This window comes from Dromiciops gliroides, chromosome 6 (assembly GCF_019393635.1).
Source record: "Dromiciops gliroides isolate mDroGli1 chromosome 6, mDroGli1.pri, whole genome shotgun sequence".
Taxonomy (NCBI): domain Eukaryota; kingdom Metazoa; phylum Chordata; class Mammalia; order Microbiotheria; family Microbiotheriidae; genus Dromiciops; species Dromiciops gliroides.
The window spans coordinates 207,356,210-207,378,851 of NC_057866.1; the positions used below are offsets into that span (position 1 = coordinate 207,356,210).

Here is a 22,642-nt window from a genome sequence, read left to right on the forward strand (position 1 = left end):
CCTGCATTTCATTTTCTCACATGTGAGTTGCGTAAAACTCTACATGCATTTTATCATTTGGTGGCAGAGGATGGGTTAGGCTCCATTTCAGGCAAATTGGAATTTATCTTTTGTTCTTTTCCACTTTGTTTTTTACTTTTTCGAAGATGAAAATGTTATATAGTTATGGTATACTCTGCTGTGCTTTAAAAGAAAAAAGATGTTTGTATTAAAATATGGATGATTTAAAGTTACATAAGTGTATTTTTATAAAAAGTACACAATCACGTGGTTGTGAATACATTATGAATTTGAGTAAAGAAGTTCTTCTGTAGTCAATCATAAGAATATTTGACTATAGTTTTTAGGGATACAAAGAATATTTTATGCTTGCAAACTTTATACTTTACCAATACATTCTTTACTACTTAGAAAAAGACTTTGCCTGCTTCAAAGCAATTGCCTTAAAAAAAATAACAGCCTATTTCCTCATGCTAATTGTTTAAAGATGCAGTCTTTACATATATATACCCAAAGAGAACAGAAAAGACAGGCACAACATAACCTTCGTTCAAATCCTATGTCTTCATAGTCATGTTTTTTTCAAAAATGAAATAAAATCTCCATCCCCTGTTGTTCCTGGAAACAAAAAAACCAAAGTGGACACTTTGTATTTTAATTTATTTTCTCCTTTTCCCACACTTTACTGTAAAGTTATATAGTGGCTTTAGAGGTAACTGTACTAGCAAATGTATTTATTTAATAAATGTTTGACCTTGGGTTGTTTTGTTTTGTTTTTTAACATTTAGAGAAAGACAATCATTTTTAACTAGTGTAGAATTACTGATTACAGATCGAAGCATTCATAGGGCAAGAGAATAAATTCATGAGTAAATGTGGAAGAGTATAATGATAGCCGGTGATTTATTTTATTTTTGGATACCATCTACTCTCCTGTTGATGTTTGGAAGAGAGGATCATTGTGGTTGTATCTGCCAGATCTTTCCTATTTATATATACATACACACACACACATATATGCATATATTAATAAGTATTTGTGTTTGGTTTTATTTCAGTCTCTCTGCCAGTACCTTGTCCATGTCTTCAGGGAGCAGTCTGGGATCATTGGCATCCAGTCGGGGGTCTCTGAACACCTCTAGCAGAGGGTCCCTCAATTCCCTCAGTTCCTCGGAGCTCTATTATAACAGCCAAGGGGACCAAATTCCAGACTTGGATTATCAGTATAAATTGGACTTCCTGTTACAAGAAAAAAGTGGTTACATTCCTTCTGGACCCATTACCACCATTCATGAAAATGAGGTGGTAAAGTCCCACAACCAGCTGGGCTACAGTGACTCATCTGGATCCTCCGCAGCCGGCCATGCTCCAAAATTGACTGAGCCACCCAAATCTGTGACGTCCCTCTCCTCCAGGTCCTCCCTTTCCTCCTTGTCCCCTCCCAGTTCTCCTCTAGTTCTGGAAGGTCCTCCTCTCCACCAACTTGGTGCAGACTTTGAAGACTGTGAATTGACTAGCCATTTTGCAGACATTGGCCTTACCGAAAATCAGATGCTGCCGGACTCAGATGTAGGAGTAGCATCACAGGCTCTTGCAGAGGACAAAGATACCAGCGAAGGTGTTAGGCAGTCTTCATCACCATTGAGTGAAGGAACTACAGGTAAAAGGGGGGGGAAATGCTATATTTCTATATTGTCAGCTCCATGGGGGTAGGCATGGTGTCTTCAGAGGGAAGTTATGCACCCTTTTCTTCCTTCTGTTTATTCCCCTGACTTTAATTTAGTTGGCGGAGGTAAGCATTCTGTTTTTTGTTTTTTTTTCTTTTTTTGGTGGAGCAATGAGGGCTAAGTGACTTGCCCCACACAGCTAGTAAGTGTCAAGGTTCTGAGGTCAGATTTGAACTCAGGTCCTCCTGAATCCAGGGCCAGTGCTTTATCCATTTCGCCGCCTAGCTACCTCCTAGCACTCTGTTTTTATTAGCACGCCTAGACAAATTTTTTGCTTTATTATGGAAAAATCTCTCTCCCTCTTTCTCTGACAGATTTCATCATCAGGTACCTGTTCTGGGTCGCATTTGAATTACAGCTAGCCAAATAGGGTCTGTATTATCACAGGTAGTTGGGAAAGCATCTGTGTACCCTAGTTCCTATTTCTTAAATGTATTTAGAGTCTGAAATAGCATGGCAAAGAAGAGGGCTCACTTTTAAAAGATGGCTTAAGACAGATTAAAATGAAGGCAATTAGCATACCAGCTAATTAGCACCGGGGTTCAATGTCTAAGACGCTGAGGGAATTCTGTGCGAATCCTATTTTTGTCTCATGCCAAGCGCCCCTGTTTGTTAGAAAGCCGGCTTTTGGATCTACAGGGTTGCTCTGCCATCTTCTGGCTACATTGGTAATTGACAGTCAAGAGTCGAGAGGATGCACAATGTTGGCTTCTTGTGGCTGTTAGCTTGGGCTCCAAGGTAGAGAGAGGAGGAGAATTGAGGCTACATTCTAGCAGGACAGAAGAGGTTTGGATATATGAGGTATGCTGGTCTACCCACCAAAACGAAGAGCTCTTTGAGGATGATTATAACATGCCAAAGTAGATTAAAAAAAAAAATTAGATAGAAGATAACATTTTACTTAGTAGATGCCAGAATAATGTCTACTATCTGCATATTGTATTTTTTGGGGGGGGGTGAGGCAATTGGGGTTAAGTGACTTGCCCAGGGTCACACAGCTAGTAAGTGTCAAGTGTCTGAGGTCAGATTTGAACTCAGGTCCTCCTGACTCCAGGGCCGGTGCTCTGTCCACTGTGCCACCTAGCTGCCCCTTAAAAATCTTCTTTTTAAAGAAATATTTTGGGGTGTTTCTTTCAAAAGGCCCTTTCCTATCTGTTAATTAGGAAACACACCTCCTTTTTCATGGGTCCTTCATTTCATCCTTCCAATCCTCCAGAAGATCTGTGATGACACTGGGGCAGGGGCTCCTTTCATTACTGCAGATCCTCTTCCTTTTATACCCGAAGAGAGCGCTTTATAAGTTGCTACAGCCTAAAAAGGTCACCCCCACCATGACCAGGCTTCTGGTGATGAGCCTGTCTGACTTTGCTAGTCTTCACTTGAAGAGTTCTAGTGAGAGGGAACCTATTGCCCCGAGAGGGGCCTCGTTCCAGTTTTGGATAGCTCTAATCCACTGGTCGTTTTTTCCCTTCATGTCAACCTTCCCACTGTGGCCAGCTGTTTCCCAGCATCCAGACCCATCCATCACCCTGCATTGCCTCACCTGATCTGCAGATTCCCTATTTCTTTCTCTCTCCAATGTCCTGACTCTTCTACTCTATGACATGAGAGCCCCAGACTGTTTCTGGCTTGTGCCTACTTCTCCTCCCTTTCATTTGTTGTTCTTGTTTCTGTTTTAAAAAGAGAGACAGACAGACTGACTACCAGTCAGCAGGGACATACACTGGCTCTCCTGGTTATGTCCTCAAAATATTACAGCAAGGTCTCCCTTTCCCTTTACAAGACAACTAAAAATTTCAGCCATTTTTCCATACATCTTCTTACATTCTCAAAATATTTCAGTCAAGTCCCCCTTTCCCTTAACAAGATAGCTAAAAATTTCAGCTATTATTCCATACATCTTCTTACATTCTCAAAATATTTCAGCAGTCCCCCTTTCCCTTAACAAGATAGCTAAAAATTTCTGCTATTTTTCCATTTACCATCTTACATTCCCAAAATATTAGAGCAAGGTCCCCTTTTCCCTTAGCAAGACAGCTAAAATTTTTTCTCTATTTTTCCACATTTCTTACATTCTCAAAATATTTCAGCAAAGTCCCCATTTCCCTTAATAAGATAGCCAAAAAATTTAGCTATTTATGCATACATCTTCTTACATTCTCAATATATTTCAGCACAGTCTCTTAACAAGATAGCTGAAACATTTTAGGACATTTTCCCAAAGATCCCAAACCCCTCTACTAGCTGTTTCCCAAGATCCAGATGGAGTCATTCAGGTTCCCTCCCCTTGACCTGTAGCTGCCCTTTTTCCTTCTCTCTTTACCCTAGCTAGGCTTCATGGTAGCATAGATTTATAGCTGGAAGAAGGGACCTCAGAGGTAATGGAGTCCAAGCCCCTTATTTTATTTTATTTTATTTTATTTTATTTTATTTTATTTTATTTTTAATTTTTTTGGTTTTGTGAGGCAGTAGGGGTTAAGTGACTTGCCCAGGGTCACACAGCTAGTAAGTGTCAAGTGTCTGAGGTCGGATTTGAACTCAGGTCCTCCTGAATCCAGGACCAGTGCTTTATCCACTGTGCCACCTAGCTGCCCCCCAAGCCCCTTATTTTATAAATGACAAAATGGAGGTCTGGAGAGATTAACTGACTTGCCCAGGGCCATTTAGCTTATAAGTGTTTGAGGCAGGATTCAGCCCTAAAGTTTCCCTCTACCCACTACATGAGCTTGCTTCATCTCCCTTAAATGCTCCTCCCCATGAGGTGGAGCATGAAGATGATCCCCACAGCTTCTCTCTCTTCCCATTTTAATACATCTTAACACAGAATTATTCTGGTTTCTTTTAATTGGAAGGTCAAATGAGATATTTGTAAACCTTAAAGCACTATATTAATGTTCGCCATTAGGGGGGAGTGGGAGGGACTCAATGTGGCTCTCTGAGAAAATACATTCTAAGACTAGTACCCCCAAAGCCCTTCTCCCTTAACTGGTGCATGACCCCAGAGCTTAAGTATGGTGCTCTGATCACACCGAGCAAGCTCCTGGAGATGACTGACTGTCATGTATACGCTGGCACGAGAGCTCTTCTCATTCACAGATACTCAGAGGCAGGGACAACAGGGACAATCCGCACTCACCTGCCCACTGTGCCAACCTTCTCCTTAATAAACCTAACCCATGTCTACCTCTTCAGACGTTCAAGGACCCAGCATCTCCTCCACAGCAGAGCAGGCCTTAGAGTAGGACTTCAGTCAAGGGTGGTCGTGTTTCAATGGCTCCATCACCGAAGATGCTTACGACTCTTAGACATCTAAGATCGATGACTTTTGGCCACCATCCCAGCCTACGCCTTGGTTATAAACTTCTGTTGATAGACTGCCCCCTTCCTTAGTAGAAAAAGATCCTTGAATAGCTATGGCTTAGCTAGGTTGGCATAGTGGAAAAAACATGGAGCCTGGAGGCAGGAAGACCTGAATTCAAACCCAGCCTCAGACACTTGCTAGCTGTGTGACCTTGGAAAAGTCATTTAACCTCCACCTCAGTGAACTCAAGTGTAAAATGGAAATGATCATAGCACCTACTGCCTAGGATTGTTGTGAGGATCAAATGAGATATTTGTTTTTTGTTTTTGTTTTTTGTTTTTTGCAGGGCAATGAGGGTTAAGTGACTTGCCCAGGGTCACACAGCTAGTAAGTGTCAAGTGTCTGAGGCCGGATTTGAACTCAGGTACTCCTGAATCCAGGGCCGGTGCTTTACCACTGTGCTATCTAGCTGCCCCTAAATGAGATATTTGTAAAGCATTTATCATGCACTGTGGAAATGTCCACTGCTGTCATCATCATCCTTATCATCTCTTTTTACAAACAACTTAACCTGCTTGCATCGTCCATACATGGTGCAGTGGATAGAGCATCAGGCCAGGAATCAGGAAGACCTGAATTCAAATCCAGCCTTAGACACTTATTGTCTGTGTGACTCCCAGCAAATTGCTTAGCCTTCTGTTTGCCCCATTTCCTCATCTCAGAGTTGTTGTGAAGATCAAATAAGATAATAACTGTAAAGGGCTTACTTAGCACAATGCCTGGCACTATGTAACTCTTAGCTATTATTAATGGACCATAAAGTCAAATGAATTAAGAGTTAAGAAAACTCTGGATAGAGCACCGGCCCTGGAGTCAGGAGGACCTGAGTTCAAATCAGGCCTTAGACACTTAACACTTACTAGCTGTGTGACCCTAGGCAAGTCACTTAACCCCAATTGCCTCACTAAAAAAAAAAAAAGAATTAAGAGTTAAGAAATGAGGAATACCTTGGAAAGCTAATCAAGGAACAGAGAATGAAGCTCCCCTAGCTTCCTTTCTTTTGCATATGAATATATAATACGAGTCACTTAAACTTTGGGTACTGAGCACAAACACCAGCTGACCTCACTAACTATGGTATTTACAAAAGAAAAGAGAAAATAAAATCTTACTTGTGCCATTTCTTTTTCCCAGGGATTTTTAGAGGCTTGCTTTCACATTCCCCTCAAAGTGTCCTGCTTGCAAATTTTAGAACTCTTTTTGCCCTCCATGTCTGCTGAAGAATATAACACCCCCCCCCAGCCTTTGCTTCACAAAGGGAAAATTTTAAAAGGGGGGGTAATCCCAAAAGGCTGACAAAGATGAGATGTTGCCTGATTAAGGGGAAGGAAGTGCCTGGTTCCACAGATGTCACACCTTGTGCTTGTCTTGCTGCAGACAGACCTATGATTTTCATACTGGAGACTCGTGTATCTGTCCAAGCCTGGTAGAAATTGTCCCTTGGTGAAAATAGATCCGAGAGCTTTGGTTGTGAGCTAAGTAAACTTGAGGTAACTTACCCCCTCCTATGAACGTTACCGTTGAGTTTGTTTCGTGGGTCTATCAATTCAACAATCCAATTCAGTCTATGTTCATTAGGTGCCCTGATGTGCAATAATAAGTGTAAAGCCTCATGTGAGACCCTGGTTTTGCAAAAAACTAAAAGCATTTACAGATTTTGCTCTCAAGAGGTTTATGGTTTATTTTTGGAGGAGGCAGAAAATCTGATTGCCATGATTTTTTTCAAATCTAACTTGCCATCTAGCACCCTCCAAAACTGACTCTTTGCTTATATATGGGTGTTAAGGTTTTGTTGTCAGAGGAGGCAGGGAGAGACAGCAAGAATGAGAAAAGGGAAAGTGTGATGAGTGCAAAGGCGAGGTTCAGGAAAAACACTCTGAGAACTTTGAGAAGGGAGATGTTTCATGGCAGGAGGGATCCTTAGAAATCATTTAATCTAACCACTACCATGTTACAGATAAGGAAGCTGAAGGCCAGAGAATTGAAGTTACTTGTCCAGAATTATATTAGATTTGGGGGCAGCCAGATGGCACAATGGATAGAGCGCTAGCCCAAAGTCAGAAAGGCTCCTCTCCCTGAGTTCAAATCTAGCCTCAGACACTTAGTAGCTATGTGACCCTGGGCAAGTCACTTAACCCTGTTTGCCTCAGTTTCCTCGTCTGTCAAATGAGCCAAAGAAGGAAAGGACAAGGGGCAGCTAGGTGGTGCAGTGGATAAAGCACCGGCCTTGGATTCAGAAGGACCTGAGTTCAGATCTGGCTTGGACACTTGACACTTACTAGCTGTGTGACCCTGGGCAAATCACTTAACCCCCATTGCCCAGCAAAAAAAAAAAAAAGAAGAAGAAGAAGAAGGAAAGGACAAACCACTCCAGTATCTTTGCCAAGAAAACCTCAAATAGGGTCTGAAAAGTCAGACACAACTAAAATGAATAACCATAGGTTTTAAGTGGGAGAGCCAGAATTTGAATGAGGGTCTGCTGACTCCAAATTCTGTCCCTACCCCTCATGTTGAACTAGGAGATTAGAGGAAGGCTTCGTGGAGGAAATGGGAGCTGAGTTGGACCTTGAAGGGAGAGACTTCATTATAAGTAAGGGGAGACAGTCCATATCAGGTAAAGGGGACTAACAAGAACAATAGCACATACAATGTTAGGAGAGGGCGTGGAGTTAAGACCCAGGGATAGAAAATAGTGAAGTCCAACTGGAAAGCAGAATATGCATGAAGGATTAATAGGGTACAATATGTCTCTAAAGGTAGGTTGCAGTCAGATAGTGAATCCCTTCAAAAGCCAGGAGGAGGAGTTTATTCAGTAGGCATTGGGGAGCCACTAAGAGTTTTGTTGAATAGAGAAGTGACATGAAAAGAGTGATACATTGGAAAGATTATTCACACAGCAGTATGAAAGCTATTTTGGAGAAGAGATAGACAGGTAGGAAGGCAGGAAGACTGACTAGGAGGCTTTTCCAGTAGTCCAGATGTTAAGAAATGAAAGCTTGAACTAGGATGGTTGCAATTTGAGTGGAGAGAATGGGACAGATGCTAGAGAGAGATTCTTGAGTTACAATGAACAAGAGTTGTCCAATGAGTCAGCATTTTGGTCAGGGAGAAGAAAGTTAGAAATGATTCCAATGTTATGAGTCATGAGATGCTGGAATTCACACCAACAGAAATTAGAGGTGTTAGGTGTTGGGGGTGCAGTTTGGGAGTGCATCAGTGGAAATACATGACAAGAAGACATCCAGGTAGGAATACCTGACAGTCAGAGATAGAAGGCTAAGATTCTAGAGAAATATTGAACGTAAATTGGAGAGCAGGGACAGATGTGTCAGAGAGGTGAAGGAAGATAAATACAGGATTAAAAAAAAATCACCAACCCCATTAACTTTAACATAAGGAAGTCATTGGTGACCTTGGAGAGAAAACCACCCCAGTAGACCTGCAGGATTAGACCCTGGGTTACAGAAGTGTTCAGAGGCCATGTTCCCTTCACTGTGGGGGCAAGTTTGCCTCGCTGTAGGATTCAGGATGGGATTTGCTGGTGTGTAATGTTGGGGCTAGGGTGTGCTGGCATACCAGGGCCAGACCAAGGTGGTCCCAAGAGACTGTTCTCTGACTTTTGAGTGCTTCACGTGTCTTCGGTGTTAAATAAATGTTAAACTGAGTTTCACTGTTAGACTGCTCCATACTCAAGCCTTTTTTTCAGGCTGCCCTGTGGAGGGGAAGTGTGGTTCCTTTTATATATTTTTTTTCTCTCCAGCACTGGTCCCTGCTGGATGGCAGGAACCAAGTCAGAATAGCTCTAAAGTCCTTCCACTGTCAGTCTCTGTCATTGTCAAAGTCAATTTCAGGCTGCCATGGTTATTCCTGGGGGTAATCAATAAATCATGCCATCACCTTCACCCCCTCACTGAGGGGGGTCTGTGGGGAGAAGGCACTTCATCTTCAAGGAAAAAAAGCATCCCCACCGCCAGAAATAAAAGGGAAAATGCAGCAATCAATCCCATAATCGGAAGCCTTAAAACTTAAACATCTTAACAAGATGTAAAGTCATGACTCAGAAGGGGGGCGTAATGCATACCAATCCGACGCTCACTCCCAGAAAGATGAAAGGACTCCGCAGGCTTTTACCTTATTACAGTTCAGAACCTAGCTTTAAATGAATGCTCCTTGCTCCTGGCTGGATGCTCATGTAGGAATATGAGGGAGAGATAAAAGTTAAGTGCTAGATAGTGCTAAAGATTCAATAGCACCAAAAAAAAAACAAAACCCAAAATTTAATGGTAGCAACTATATTAGGAATTCTTATAAGTCAAAAGGCAGTTATAGGTCTTAGAAAATTTTTAGTAAGTGGGATGGCAATAAAGATGGAAAAATATGGAAGGAGGAAAAGCAAAGGAGATGACAACCTTTCTTAATGTTGGATAAACATTTGAAATAAGCTCGTAAGAGGTCAACATTGTCTTTTCTTAGGGAGGTCATTAATGGCTTGTTCAATTTCTTTTTCTAATATGGGCTTATTTAAGGATTTTATTTCATCTTCAGTTAACCTGGGCAGTTTGTATTTTTGTAAATATTTATCCATTTCATTTAGATTGTCAAATATATTGGCATACAGTTGGGCAAAATAGTTCCTAATTATTGCTTTAATTTCCACTTCATTTGGTGGTAAAATCACTCCCTTTCATTTTTGATACTGGTAATTTGGTTTTCTTCTTTTTTTTAATCAAATTAACCAATGGTTTATCTATTTTATTGGTTTTTTCATAAAGCCAGCTCTTAGTTTTATTGATTAATTCTATAGTTTTCTTGCTTTCAATTTTATTAATTTCTCCTTTAATTTTTACAACACTGTCTTTTGTCTTTGACCTGGATTGTGCTGCCTCTTAACGTGAACTTTATTTACATTACTTATTCACTACATATAGTTTTCTAGGGATCTCTGTCTTAGACCCTACATCACTTCATACCAATTATCCAAGGTGGTTCTAAGTTCATTTTTTCAGTTGTGTCTGACTCTTCATGACCCCATTTGGGGTTTTCTTGGCAAAGATACTGGAGTGGTTTGCCATTTCCTTCTTCAGTTCCTTTTGACAGATGAAGAAGAAACTGAGGCAAATGGGGTGAAGTGACTTGTCCAGGTAGTAAGTGTCTGAAGCCAGTTTTAAACTCAGATCTTCCTGACTCCAGGCCCGGTACTTTATGCACTATGTCACCTAGCTGTCCTTTCTTATTCCTTACTATAGCAATATTGTTACATTAGTAAGTAACTATTCAACCATTTCCCAATCTTCAAAGCATGCGGAGTTCCCCACCACCACCATCACCACCATTTTATGTTAGTGTCAGAAACCTCCCTGTTCCACCCTTTTGTTTTATGGATAAAGACACTGATGGCCAGAAAGGGGAAGTGACTTAATCTAGATGGTGCAATGCATAGCGCTCTAGACTCAGAGTCGATAAGACCTGAGTTCAAATCCTGCCTCAGATATTAGTTGTATGACTGTGGACAAGTCATTTAACCTCTCAGCCTCAATTTCCTCATCTGTGACATCTACTTTAGAGGTTGTTGTGGAGTCCAAACAAGATATTTTGTAAAGCATTTTACAAACCTATCTAAATGCTAGGTATCATTACTATTGTCCAAAGTCACCTTGAATTCATTTATTCAGAGCTCTCAGTCTTTAATGAGGTTATTCAAGTAATCCTTTTAACCAAAGCATTTTATACCTTCCACACATCTTTGGATTTGAAAGCTGATTATCGATTATTTAATCATCGATTGCTAATGTCCAATGATGCTCAGGAAGGGCAGCCCAGCTTGGTCTGCCTGTGAGCCAAGCTTTTCCTAAGAAAAATTTATGATCGTTGATCTCATTCTGACTTCTTAGGTATCGAAGAGCAGTTGCCAAGGAGGATGGTAGGCCACTTACTGGAGGAGAAAACAGCTTGCGTGTCCGCTGCCGTGTCTGATGAGTCCGTGGCTGGAGATAGTGGTGTCTATGAAGCATCAGTAAAACAGTAGGTTTCACTAGTAATGATTGTTAGCTAAATGCAACTCCTTCGTGATAGTCCCTGCAATTTAAAATACGATGGTTGGGGCAGCTAGGTGGCTCAGTGGATAGAGAACCAGCCCTGGAGTCAGGAGGACCTGAGTTCAAATCCGGCCTCAGACACTTAACACTTACTAGCTGTGTGACCCCGGGCAAGTCACTTAACCCCAATTGCCTCACTAAAAATAAATAAATAAATAAACAAACAAATAGATAAATAGATAAAATATGATGGTTCTAGTGCTGTGCTAAACCTGTTATTCTGAATTTCAAAACAAAACAAAACATTTTTCATGGTTAAAGAATTGTCGTGGCCAAAAATTTGGAACTCAGAATTTAAAAAAACCAAATGTTAAAAATTGCTTTTGCATATAATGGAAAAAAAAAGAATTGTTAAGGCCCAAAATCTCATTATAATAAATAGGGAGGTGTTATTAATTAGCTTGGCCCAAGTTCTAGTGCTGTGTTTTACTTTTCACATAAAGACAGAAAATATTGCTTGACCCTGAGAGCGTAAGTGTATTTTCGTTTATTGAGGAACTTTGTGGGTGATTTATATCATTCAGATGCTAGATGGATAATTCTTGTTGGATTTGTCTAGGAGTTCATCAGCATGAGGAATCATACTATAACAAGAATCCTAGGGGACCCCAGCTGCCTATCCAGAGTATACATCTCTTCCTGAATGTCCTGTGTTTCTCGACCATCCTTATTTAACTCACTATTTATTTATTATACTGTGCATTCTTCACTTGGGTAGCCAGAATGGATGTGATTGAACAGAGATTTCAGAGATCTATACTGCGGCCCATATGGCTGTGCTAACAGCTCTTCTGCCATTTGGAAATGGTCTTGGAGAGTTACTAAAGCTAAGTAATAATTGGCACGGAGCCTTCCCAGATTTAGCAGGGGAGGTTCTCAAAAAGTCTGTGAAGGAGCCATTGTTCACTTGTTTAGTTGTGTCTGACTCTTCATGACTCCATGGTCTCCAATGCTGTCCATGGGGTTTTTTCAGCAAAGATACTGGAGTGATTTGCCTTTTCCTTTTCCACTGGATTATGGCAAACAAAGGTTAAGTGACTTGCCCAGGGTCACACAGCTGGTAAGTGACTGAGGCCAGATTTGAACTCGGGTTTTCCTCACTCCAGGCCCAGAGCTCTATCCACTGAGCCACCAGCTGCATCAAAGAAGCCATTACTAGTTTCAAGTAGATTAGCATTGATGAAGAGAGAGAGAGACATACATATATACATACATGTATATACATATACATTACATATGTGCACACAATGTATATTTATAGGAAGATGCTACTTCATATCAATATATGTGTATATATTTGTATAATTGTACATGTGCATGTATATATGCATATATGTTTATGTCTACACCCACACAAATGTGTATACACACAAAATTATGTGGATATATTTACACATGAAATATACATACATATTTATACACGTGTGTGTGTGTATAAGCACTGATGAATACACACACACATGCACATCTTCACAAATCTGGTGTTGCTCTAGCCCAGCCTTTTTTTGAAAACCTGGGTTTCTTCCCACACCACAATGAAGTATCAGAGTAGAACTTGGGAGATTCTTGACCATCTCAAACTTGTTTATCTCTATTCCTTGATTTCTCCTCCATTTCTAGCCACCTGTGTTCTGTGGGCATGGTCTTATTATTCAGTAAAACCAGTCATTCAAAAATATCTCCCCCGCCCTCCCCAAGGAATCACACTGAACCCTTTTTATAGTGTGTTCAAACTACCAAAAGAACAAGAAACGAGTCTCTTGATCATTAATGTTGTCTGTATGTCGAAGGGGGCTCTATTAACTTTTATTTTCTTTTACAGGAGATAAGTAATCAGATTATGTGAAATACAGGGCTAGGTAACAATCATTTTGCAAATTACTTGCCTTTTTTTCCTCCTAGACCCGGTGAAATTGAGGATGTTCTCTATTGTGAAGATGACGCTTTGATTCTAGAGGCTGCTCAAGTGCAGATAGGACTCAGGTAAATTAATCTACAAGTTGGGGAGGAAGGGAGCAGTTCTTTTATAATGACAATATTAATAACAGACATTTATCTTAATACTTTAACATTTGCAAAGTTTTTTACCTCACATCCTAATTCAGTCACGACCAACCTAATGTGATCATTTATTTTTAAATCTCTTTTCATTTTGGCAGATATGATGTTAAGACTTCCAGCTTAATGATGATTGTAGTACAACTCCGAAACCTTCATGGCCTCTCTATATCTCAGAACTCAAGAGTGTAAGTGAAAATCATCAATGCTAAATGTAGTACAAAACCAAATTTTCAGTAGTCCATGGGTGCTCATCTTCGTGGCTGTCCCAGACCCTGTAGGTGGTATCCCACGGGACCCCCATCACCCTTGGGCTCATATTTACCCATCAAGAGACAGAAAGAATAGCCACTGAGAATGTAAGTTTGCTCATAACTTGAGCAGCTCAAAATTGTCCTGAGGCAGAGGTTAATGTGTATTAATTGTATTCGTTTAATCCTAGAGGTTATTATGTTGGAGGAGAACAATTTAGCAAAATGAAGCAGTGGTAAAGGAATAATAAGGTCAACTGTTTCATTTCAATACCAAAGTATATAGAAATGGAAGGCATTCTGGTGGGGTTTTTTTTTTAAGTTTTATCAGTAATCTTTTACATCATGCACATTTCCCCCTCAAAGGCATCCCTCCCTATCCCAGATTCCATATAATAAAGACTTTTTTTTCCTTAAAGAAAAAGAAGACAGAAAAACTTAATCAACACATTGAAAAAAATCTGACCACAGATATAGAATTCCATACCTGTGGACCCTCCCCTCCCCACACCTCTGCCTGGCCCTCACCTCCGCAAAGGAGAGAGGAAAGTGTCTTTTCATATCTCCTGTGTGGAACCAAGCTTGCCCTCTATCATTGCAATATTCATTTTCATTTGTTTTATTGTGGTGGTAGTTCTTGCCATTAAACTGAGGTGGTTACATATAGTGTTTTCCTACCTCTAGCTTACTTCTTTGCATTAATTCATCTTAGTCTTCTCTGAATTCTTTCTATTTATTGTTTCTTACAGCACAGTAATACTATTCCATTACATTCAAGTGCTGCAATTATAGGGTATCAACTTTATTTCCAATTCTCTACTGCAACAACAGCAACAAAAACTTTTATTAATATTTTGATGTATTTTGGCCCTTTCTTTTTATCAGTGACTTTCCTGAGATATTTGCCTAGCAGTAGACTCTCCAGGTCAGAGTATAGACATTTTGGCCATTTTATTTGCACGGTTCCAAACTAGAGTTGTACTAAATCATACCTCCACCAGTGCATTAGTATGCCTCTCCTTCTAAAACCATACAACATTGACTGTCTCTTTTGTTATCTTTACCAGTTTTCTGGGTCTGAGGTGTAAGCTCAGTGTTGTTTTTATATGCATTTTTTTTTTATTATTGGTAGTCTAGAACATTTTATGGTTGTTAACAGTTTGCATTCTTTTGAGAACTATGTATGCCTGTCCTTTGACCATTTCTCTATTGAGGAAGGGGTTTTAGTCTTCTGTGTGTCTGCTAGTTGTGTTGTGTGTATGTACCTATATGTATACACACATACATACATACATACATACATACAGTACCAAATTTGATACACAGATTTTTTTTTTAATTCAACCACTTCTTTTCTTATCCTGGATGCATTTGTTTTGGTTGTGTAGAAGCTTTTAAATTTCAAACAATCCAGATTCTCTATTTTATCTTTAGTGAAGATACTCTTGGGGGCAGCTAGGTGGTGCAGTGGATAAAGCACTGGCTTTGAATTCAGGAGGACCTGAGTTCAAATCTGGCCTCAGACACTTGACACTTACTAGCTGTGTGACCCTGGGCAAGTCACTTAACCCCTGTTGCCCACAAAAGAAGAAGAAGAAGAAGAAGAAGATACTCTTGCTTCTATTCCTTGTTTGGTTAGGAATCTGTCTCCAGCCTATATCTCTGAAAGATTTTTTCATTTACTTCTCTTTTAATACTTTTATAGTGCAATCTCAAATATTCATGCCTCATATCCATTTTGAATTTATTGTGGTATGTGGTGTAGAATGTTAGTCTAAACCCATTTTCTGCCAGACTATTTCCAGTTTTCCCAACAGTTCTTACCATATGGGGAATTCTTTCCTAACTATGTTTGGGGGTTTGTCAAACAAAGACTAGGAAGAAGAGCATAAGTATTTATATATGTGCTAAGAGCTATACAAATATTTTATTTGGTACATTTTCACAACAACCCTGTGAGATAGGTGCTGTTATTTCTCTATTTTACAGTTGAGGAAACTGAGACCAAGAGAGGGTAAATGACTTGCCCAAGGCTACTCAGTACGTGTCTGACCCTGGATTTTAACTCAGGTTTTCCTGACTCCTGACCCAGTGCTCTGTACTCTGTATGACTTAGCTACGTTCTAGGTTTTTGAGTCCTATTTTCAGTAGAGTTTCTCATGTCTTGTCTGTCCATTAATCTACTTTTTAAAACAGTACCAAATGTCTTTGATGATTAATGCTTTATTATATAGTTTGAGAGCTAGAAGGAATATTCCCCCCTTAATTTCTCCCTTTTTTATTGTTTCCCTTGATATCTTAAATCTTTTGTTCCTACAAATGACTTTTCTTACTATTTTATCAAGTTCTAATATAGTATCCCTTTGATAGTTTCATTGGGTTAGTATTAAAATCATAAATTAACTTTGGTAATGTCACCATTTTTATTATATTGGCATGACCCAGTCATGATTACTGAATATTATCTAGCTAAGCCATTCAGTGTTTCTTTAAATAACACTTTGTGGGGGCAGCTAGGTGGCGAAGTAGATAGACCACTGGCCCTGGATTCAGGAGGACCTGAGTTCAAATTCAGCCTCAGACACTTGACACTTACTAGCTGTGTGACCCTGGGCGAGTCACTTAAACCACATTGCCCCACCAAAAAAAAAGAAAGAAACACTTTGTAATTTAATCAGTCATATATAATTCTGTGTGTTTAAGCAGATTGATACCAATTTTTTTTTTTAATTTTGTAGTTAATTTGAATGGGATTTCCCTATTATTGCCTCTTCAATTTTGTTATTATATAGAAATGCTATTGATTTTTGAGGATTTGTTTTGTTTTACTAAAGTTATTAATGGCATGTGTTAGTCTCTTTGATTATACAGGATTTTCTAAATTTACCTTCATTTCATCAGCAAAAAGGGATAGCTTTATCTCCTATTTATCTATTTTTATGCCTTTCATTTCTTTCTTTTGTTTTATTGCTAGCATTTTTATTTTATTCGGTTGTGTCTGACTCTTTGTGAGCCCATTTGGGGTTTTCTTGGCAAAGATACTGGAGTGGTTTGCCATTTTCTTCTCCAGCTCATTTTACAGATGAGGAGACTAAGACAAGCTGGGTTAAATGACTTGCCCAGCGTCACAAAGCTAATAAGTGGCTGAGACCAGATTTGAACTCAGGTCCTCCTACCTCCAGGGCCAGAATTCTGTCCATTGTACCAACTAGATACTCTAGCATTTCTATAACCATATTAAATTACAGTGGGAAAAGTGAACATCTTTACTTGACTCCTATATTTATTGGAAAAGTTCCTTGTCCATCACATATGATGTTGCTTTGGGGTTTAGATATATATATTTTATGACATTAAAAAATATTTCGGAGGGCAGCTAGGTGGCACAGTGGATAGAGCACTGGCCCTGGATTCAGGAGTACCTGAGTTCAAATCCGGCCTCAGACACTTAACACTTACTAGCTGTGTGACCCTGGGTAAGTCACTTAACCCCAATTGCCTCACTTAAAAAAAAAATTCTGGGGGCAGCTAGGTGGCACAGTGGATAAAGCACTGGCCCTGGATTCAGAAGGAACTGAGTTCAAATCTGGCCTCAGACACTTGACACTTACTAGCTGTGTGACCCTGGGCAAGTCACTTAACCCTCATTGCCCTGGCGCCCTCCCCCCCCCCCAAATCCATCTTGCTCATATTTTATATGGATTTTTCATGATTATTGTCAAAGGGTTTTTTTCTGCATCTATTGTGATGATGTGGTTTGGGACATTTTTCTTTTTAATGTGATCAGTTATGTTGATTGTTTTCCTAATGCTCCTTCCTTACATTGCTGACATAAATCCAACTTGACCGTCATGAATGATTTCTTGGATGAATCATGCTGGTCTGTTGGATAGGATTGTATTTTTAAAGTTTTAATTGATAGAATCTTCTTCCCAAGACACTATTGAAAAATTCTTTTTTTTTTTTTCCTGGAGACATGGGGAAAAATAGGGAGTGTTAAAACAAAAGCTATAATTGTAAAGGACTCTTATTCTATTCTTAAGGGCAGCCTAGTAGCATGATGAACTTGGAATGAGGTCACCTGAGTTTGACTCTTTCAGATACTACTCATGTCACTATGGGCAGGTTACATAACTCTGCCCTGCTGTGAAAGTTGCCATTGACCTTATAGCATTGTGGGTTGGAAAGTGCTTTTCAACCTTCAAACTCTGTATGTGAATACAGTTCAGCCAGGCATTGTACAAGGACTACAAAGGGGAAAAAAAAAAGATAAAAAATTGTTTTCTTGTGATTATTGTTGAATATTATATTTATTATTGCTATTATGTTCTTAGTCCTAATTCACTTCCATTCAATTCAATAAACTTTTTTTTTTTTTTTGGTGAGGCAATTGGGGTTAAGTGACTTTCCCAGGGTCACACAGCTAGTAAGTGTTAAGTGTCTGAGGTAGGATTTGAACTCAAGTTCTCCTGAATCCAGGGCTGGTGCTCTATCCACTGCGCCACCTAGCTGCCCCCTCAATAAACATTTATTAAGCACTTACAATGTGCTAAGCATTGGGGATACAGATAAGGATAAAATGATGATCCCTGTCCTCAAGGAGTTTACAATTTAATGGGGGAAGACAACACACAAAAAGAAGCTGAAAAGTGGAGTGGGGGGGTGGCACTAAGGGTTCCCTGAAGTCAAATCCAAGCAAACAACTAATGGAAAATAGAGTTACCAGCAAGGATTTGAGCCCTCTATAAAGGAAGGCTTTGGGAGGAGTTTAGTGCTTCTCCCTCCAACCAAGGGAGAATGGGGAATGAGAAAGGTATCAAAACCTGAGCCATTGTTCTTAGAGAAGAGATTTCAGATTTCCAGCTTTCTGGATGAAGCCAACTCTTTCCTCAATGAAAAATTAAAATGTTGGGGCACCTAAGTGGCACAGTGGATAGAGCAATGGCCCTGGAGTCAGGAGTTCAAATCCAGCCTCAGATGCTTGACACTTACTAGCTGTGTGACCCTGGGCAAGTCACTTAACCCCAATTGCCTCGCCCAAAAAAAAAAAAAAAAAGACCCTGTTCTCAAGAAGTAATCAGAAGGGGGCAGCTAGATGGTGCAGTGAATAGAGCACCAGCCCTGGAGTCAGGAGTACTTGAGTTCAAATCTGACCTCAGACATTTGACAAATACTAGCTGTGTGACCCTGGGCAAGTCACTTAACCCCAATTGCCTCACCAAAAAAAAAAAAAAAAAAGAAGTAATCAGAAGGACAGCTAGATGGTGCAGTGGATAAAGAACCAGTCCTGGATTCAGGAGGACATGAGTTCAAATCTGGCCTCAGATACTTGATGCTTACTAGCTGTATGACCCTGGGCAAGTCACTTAACCCTTACTGCCCTGCAAAAAAAAAAAAGAAGTATGCAGAGTAATGGGGGAAAACAGGCCAACAACTATATACAAGCGAGCTAAATACAGGATAAATTGGAGTTACTGTAGTTGTTCTGATTCTTTGTGACCCCATTTGAGTCATTTTGTTGGCAAAGATACTGGAGTGGTTTGCTATTTCCTTCTCCAGCTCATTGTACAGATGAGGAAACTGAAGCAAACAAGGTTAAGTGACTTGCCCAGGGTCACACAGCTAGTAAGTATCTGAGGCTAGATTTTAATTCAGAAACATGTGTCTTCTTGACTCCAGACCTAGCCATCTATCTCCATATGCCACGTAGATGCCCAAAAGAGGGCAAGTACTGTTATTCAGAGGGATCAGAAATAGCTTCCTATAGAAAGGGAATTTTAACTGGAACTTGAATGAAACTAGAAGATGGAGGTGAGGAGAGAGAACATTCCAAGCATGGAAGACAACAGAGAAAATGCCTAAAAAGTTGGGGGATGGAGGGTCTTATGGAAGGAATAGCAGCATATACCACGGTCACTAAATTCCCACAGTGTATGTGGGAATAAGGAGAAAGAAGACTAGACAATTTGGGAGGGACCTTAACTATCACAGAGGATATTCTGTTTGGTCCTGGAGATAATAGAGAGCCAGCAGAGTTTATTGAATACATGGAAAGGGGAAAGAAATAACACCTATATGGTACCTGCTATGAGCCAGTCACTGTGCTAAGCACTTTACGAATATCTCATTCAATCTTCATAAACAACTCTTCGGGTTGGGGAAACTGGAGCAAATAGCAATTAAGTGACTTGCCCAGGGTCACACAGTTAGAAAATGCCTGAGGTAAAATTTGAACTCAGGTCTTCCTGAGTCCCAGCACTGCATTCACTGTATCACCTAGCTATCTAGGGGGATGCCATGTTCAGATTTATGTTTTAGGAAGATCACTTTGACAGCCTCTCGTAGGGTAGACTGGATGATAGGCAGGATGTTCAGCAGAAGGAAATCCTGAAAGTTAAATGCATCAGGACTAGAACTTGAGATAGTGCTAAAATGAGCTAAGAGTTGGTCAGGAATGAAAAACTGGATTTAGGAGAGAGAGGGAGAAAGAACTAGGTGCTTTTTTCTTTGGCAGGAGATGCATAGGGAGGTATTGTTATGCTCATATTTAAAAATGCTAGAGGAAACAAGTGATTCCCAGGAAGAATCTCAGATTTTCCTCTTTAAAAAAAAAAAAAGAGTATAGGATCTAAGTAAGATAAAGCTTTGAATGGAGACTCTCATGGTTGAGGGCAATTTTATTTTAATAAGAAGAGGAAAGATCATTGGGGAGCAAGGAGGTTACCACAAGGTGGGGGGGTATATTTCAGAAACTTAGATTAGAGGGGCTTTTAAGGTAGTAGAAATGTGAGGCAAGATTGGTTACATAAAAGCCTCTGGCTTTGACCTCCATGATACATGCAATCAAAGAGGTCACTGGGGACCTTTTATGAATGGTTTTAGTAGAATATCGAAGAAGAAAACTGGACTAGAGAGAATTAAGCTGGTGAAAAAGGACAACCAGCTGGAAGATCTGATAGAAAATAACAATAAAAGAATGTGGCTGCTTCGATGGTCAGCCAGCCCTAGGGAGTTAAGAAAGTCAACCCTTTAAAAAATATACTATAGGGCAGCTAGATGGCGCGGTGGTTAAAGCACTGGCCCTGGATTCAGGAGGACCTGAGTTCAAATCTGGCCTCAGACACTTGACACTTACTAGCTGTGTGACCCTGGGCAAGTCACTTAACCCCCATTGCCTGCAAAAATAAATATATATATATATATATATATATATATATATATATATATATATATATATATATGTATGTATGTATGTATATACATATACACACACACACTATAAATTCAAACTCGTCTCCTTCTACCATTGTTAATACCAAACCAACCGCCATCTTTTTCAGCAGCAAGTTCATAGCACAAAAAAATAGATTCATTGCAATAAGCACTCTTGGTCATTGAGAACAGAGGATGATCTGAATTCAAATCCCACAAGCAAGTCACTTAACCTCTTTTCCTAATCTGCAAAATGGGGGTGGTGGTGGTAGATTTGCTTGCTTATCAGGCCTCTTCTAGCTATAAATCAGTGATGCAATGATCTTATGTGCCTATGATTCTATATGCTCTCAAGTACTTGTTTGGTTATTTTTTGCATAACTCTTTTTCTTTGTAAAAGAGAGGGTTCAGTGGGGGTAGTATATGAGAAAATTACTGTGATTAAAAAAAAACAGGAGGTATCAATAAGATCTATTTTTAACTATTTGTAAGGATATTGTCCCTTACTATGTTTTTTGTTTTGTTTTTTGCGGGGCAATGGGGGTTAAGTGACTTGCCCAGGGTCACACAGCTAGTAAGTGTCAAGTGTCTGAGGCCGGATTTGAACTCAGGAACTCCTGAATCCAGGGTCGGTGCTTTATCCACTGTGCCACCTAGCTGCCCCCTTGTCCCTTACTATGAATAATATAAAGCCAGCATTGAATTTTTTATGATGGCGTGTATGCGTGTACGATTTTTTTCTGCCCTCTAAAATGGCTAATAATCACATTCTAATTAGTCCTCCAAACTTTGCTGTGCTCTAGAGGGTATCATTGTCTCGTACCCATTTTTAAAAGCAGTGTGAAAATGGCCACACACGCACACACACACACACACACACAGGACGATGAATAGTACCACACCTCAGAAGTACTGCTCAGTACGAGACATCTTTGATAATAGCACTTTTCCCGCCTGAACTTAAAGAGAAAAAAGAAAAGTTGAATAAAATAAGCAGCTCATACCTTTTAACTGGTTGACAGGAGGCACACTTCTGCGGTGCCCATGATTCTATTAAGAGTGTTTATTTAGCCCAGGTCCAAGCCACCCTGGCTCCCGTTGCCTTGGTACATGGCTATTTAAATCATGTTGCATTCAATTTGCTATTTTTATCCTGCAGCCTCTTAAGGTTGGTTAAACCCATCGTGTCAAAACAAGTACAAGAAATCAAGAACTTCCCATCTGCAGTTCAGACTCCTTATTCCACTCTTTTCACTTCTTAGTAAGGGAAAAGGGAAAATATTTATTAATTTGGGAACTGCTAAAACTTTATGCACTGGAAAATAGAATTGTGTCCCCGTGGTGGTTCTTCGGCTACTGGTGATGCCCACTGAGTTTTTTTTTATTTGTTTTTTGGTGGGGCAAGGAAGGTTAAGTGACTTGCCCAGGGTCACACAGCTAGTAAGTGTCAAGTGTCTGAGGCCAGATTTGAACTCAGGTGTTCCTGAATCCAGGGCCAGTTCTTTATCCACTGCTCCACCTAGCTGCCCCCCACCCACTTTTTTGTTTTTTGGTTTTTGTGAGGCAATGGGGGTTAAGTGACTTGCCCAGGGTCACACAGCTAGTAAGTGTTAAGTGTCTGAGGTCGGATTTGAACTCAGATCCTCCTGACTCCAGGGCCAGTGCTCTATCCACTGCGCCACCTAGCTGCCCCCACTGAGTTTTAACTGCAGGAATAATAGAAGCTGCTTTCCAAATTCTGAGATTGAATTTGCAAACGTGACAGAGAAAATCACCTGTTGACCAATAAATTGGATAAGCTAGGCCAGTGGATAGCTTGATATTTTCAGCAGTTTTCCTCTTGACTCTTTCCTCCTATTTTGATGATTTGGAAACCAGTTCTCCAGGGTGAAATGGTACATGGTGTAGGGCAGAAGTGTTAATCTCAGGCAGGCCAGC

The 22,642-nt window shown here is 40.1% G+C and overlaps 1 protein-coding gene and 1 long non-coding RNA gene across 3 annotated transcripts in view; one reads left to right on the forward strand and one right to left on the reverse strand.

Annotated features, from left to right (window-relative positions):
• The window catches only part of WWC2 (WW and C2 domain containing 2), a 260,377-nt gene that overhangs the window by 193,626 nt on the left and 44,109 nt on the right, over nucleotides 1-22,642 (forward strand). The window contains exons 11-14 of the mRNA XM_043971594.1: nucleotides 1,059-1,660; nucleotides 10,980-11,109; nucleotides 13,086-13,166; nucleotides 13,343-13,429. Coding sequence (XP_043827529.1) covers nucleotides 1,059-1,660; nucleotides 10,980-11,109; nucleotides 13,086-13,166; nucleotides 13,343-13,429 — 900 coding nt within the window. The remainder of the gene's footprint in view (nucleotides 1-1,058; nucleotides 1,661-10,979; nucleotides 11,110-13,085; nucleotides 13,167-13,342; nucleotides 13,430-22,642) is intronic.
• LOC122731469 lies at nucleotides 4-21,787 on the reverse strand. Of its 2 annotated transcripts, none has more exons than XR_006353596.1 (4): nucleotides 21,709-21,787; nucleotides 1,542-1,654; nucleotides 1,074-1,239; nucleotides 4-618 (listed from the first exon to the last, which is right to left on the reverse strand). It is a non-coding gene; the product is annotated as an uncharacterized LOC122731469 (long non-coding RNA). The 2 variants fall into 2 exon arrangements; XR_006353597.1 differs by lacking the exon at nucleotides 21,709-21,787 and adding an exon at nucleotides 11,022-11,130.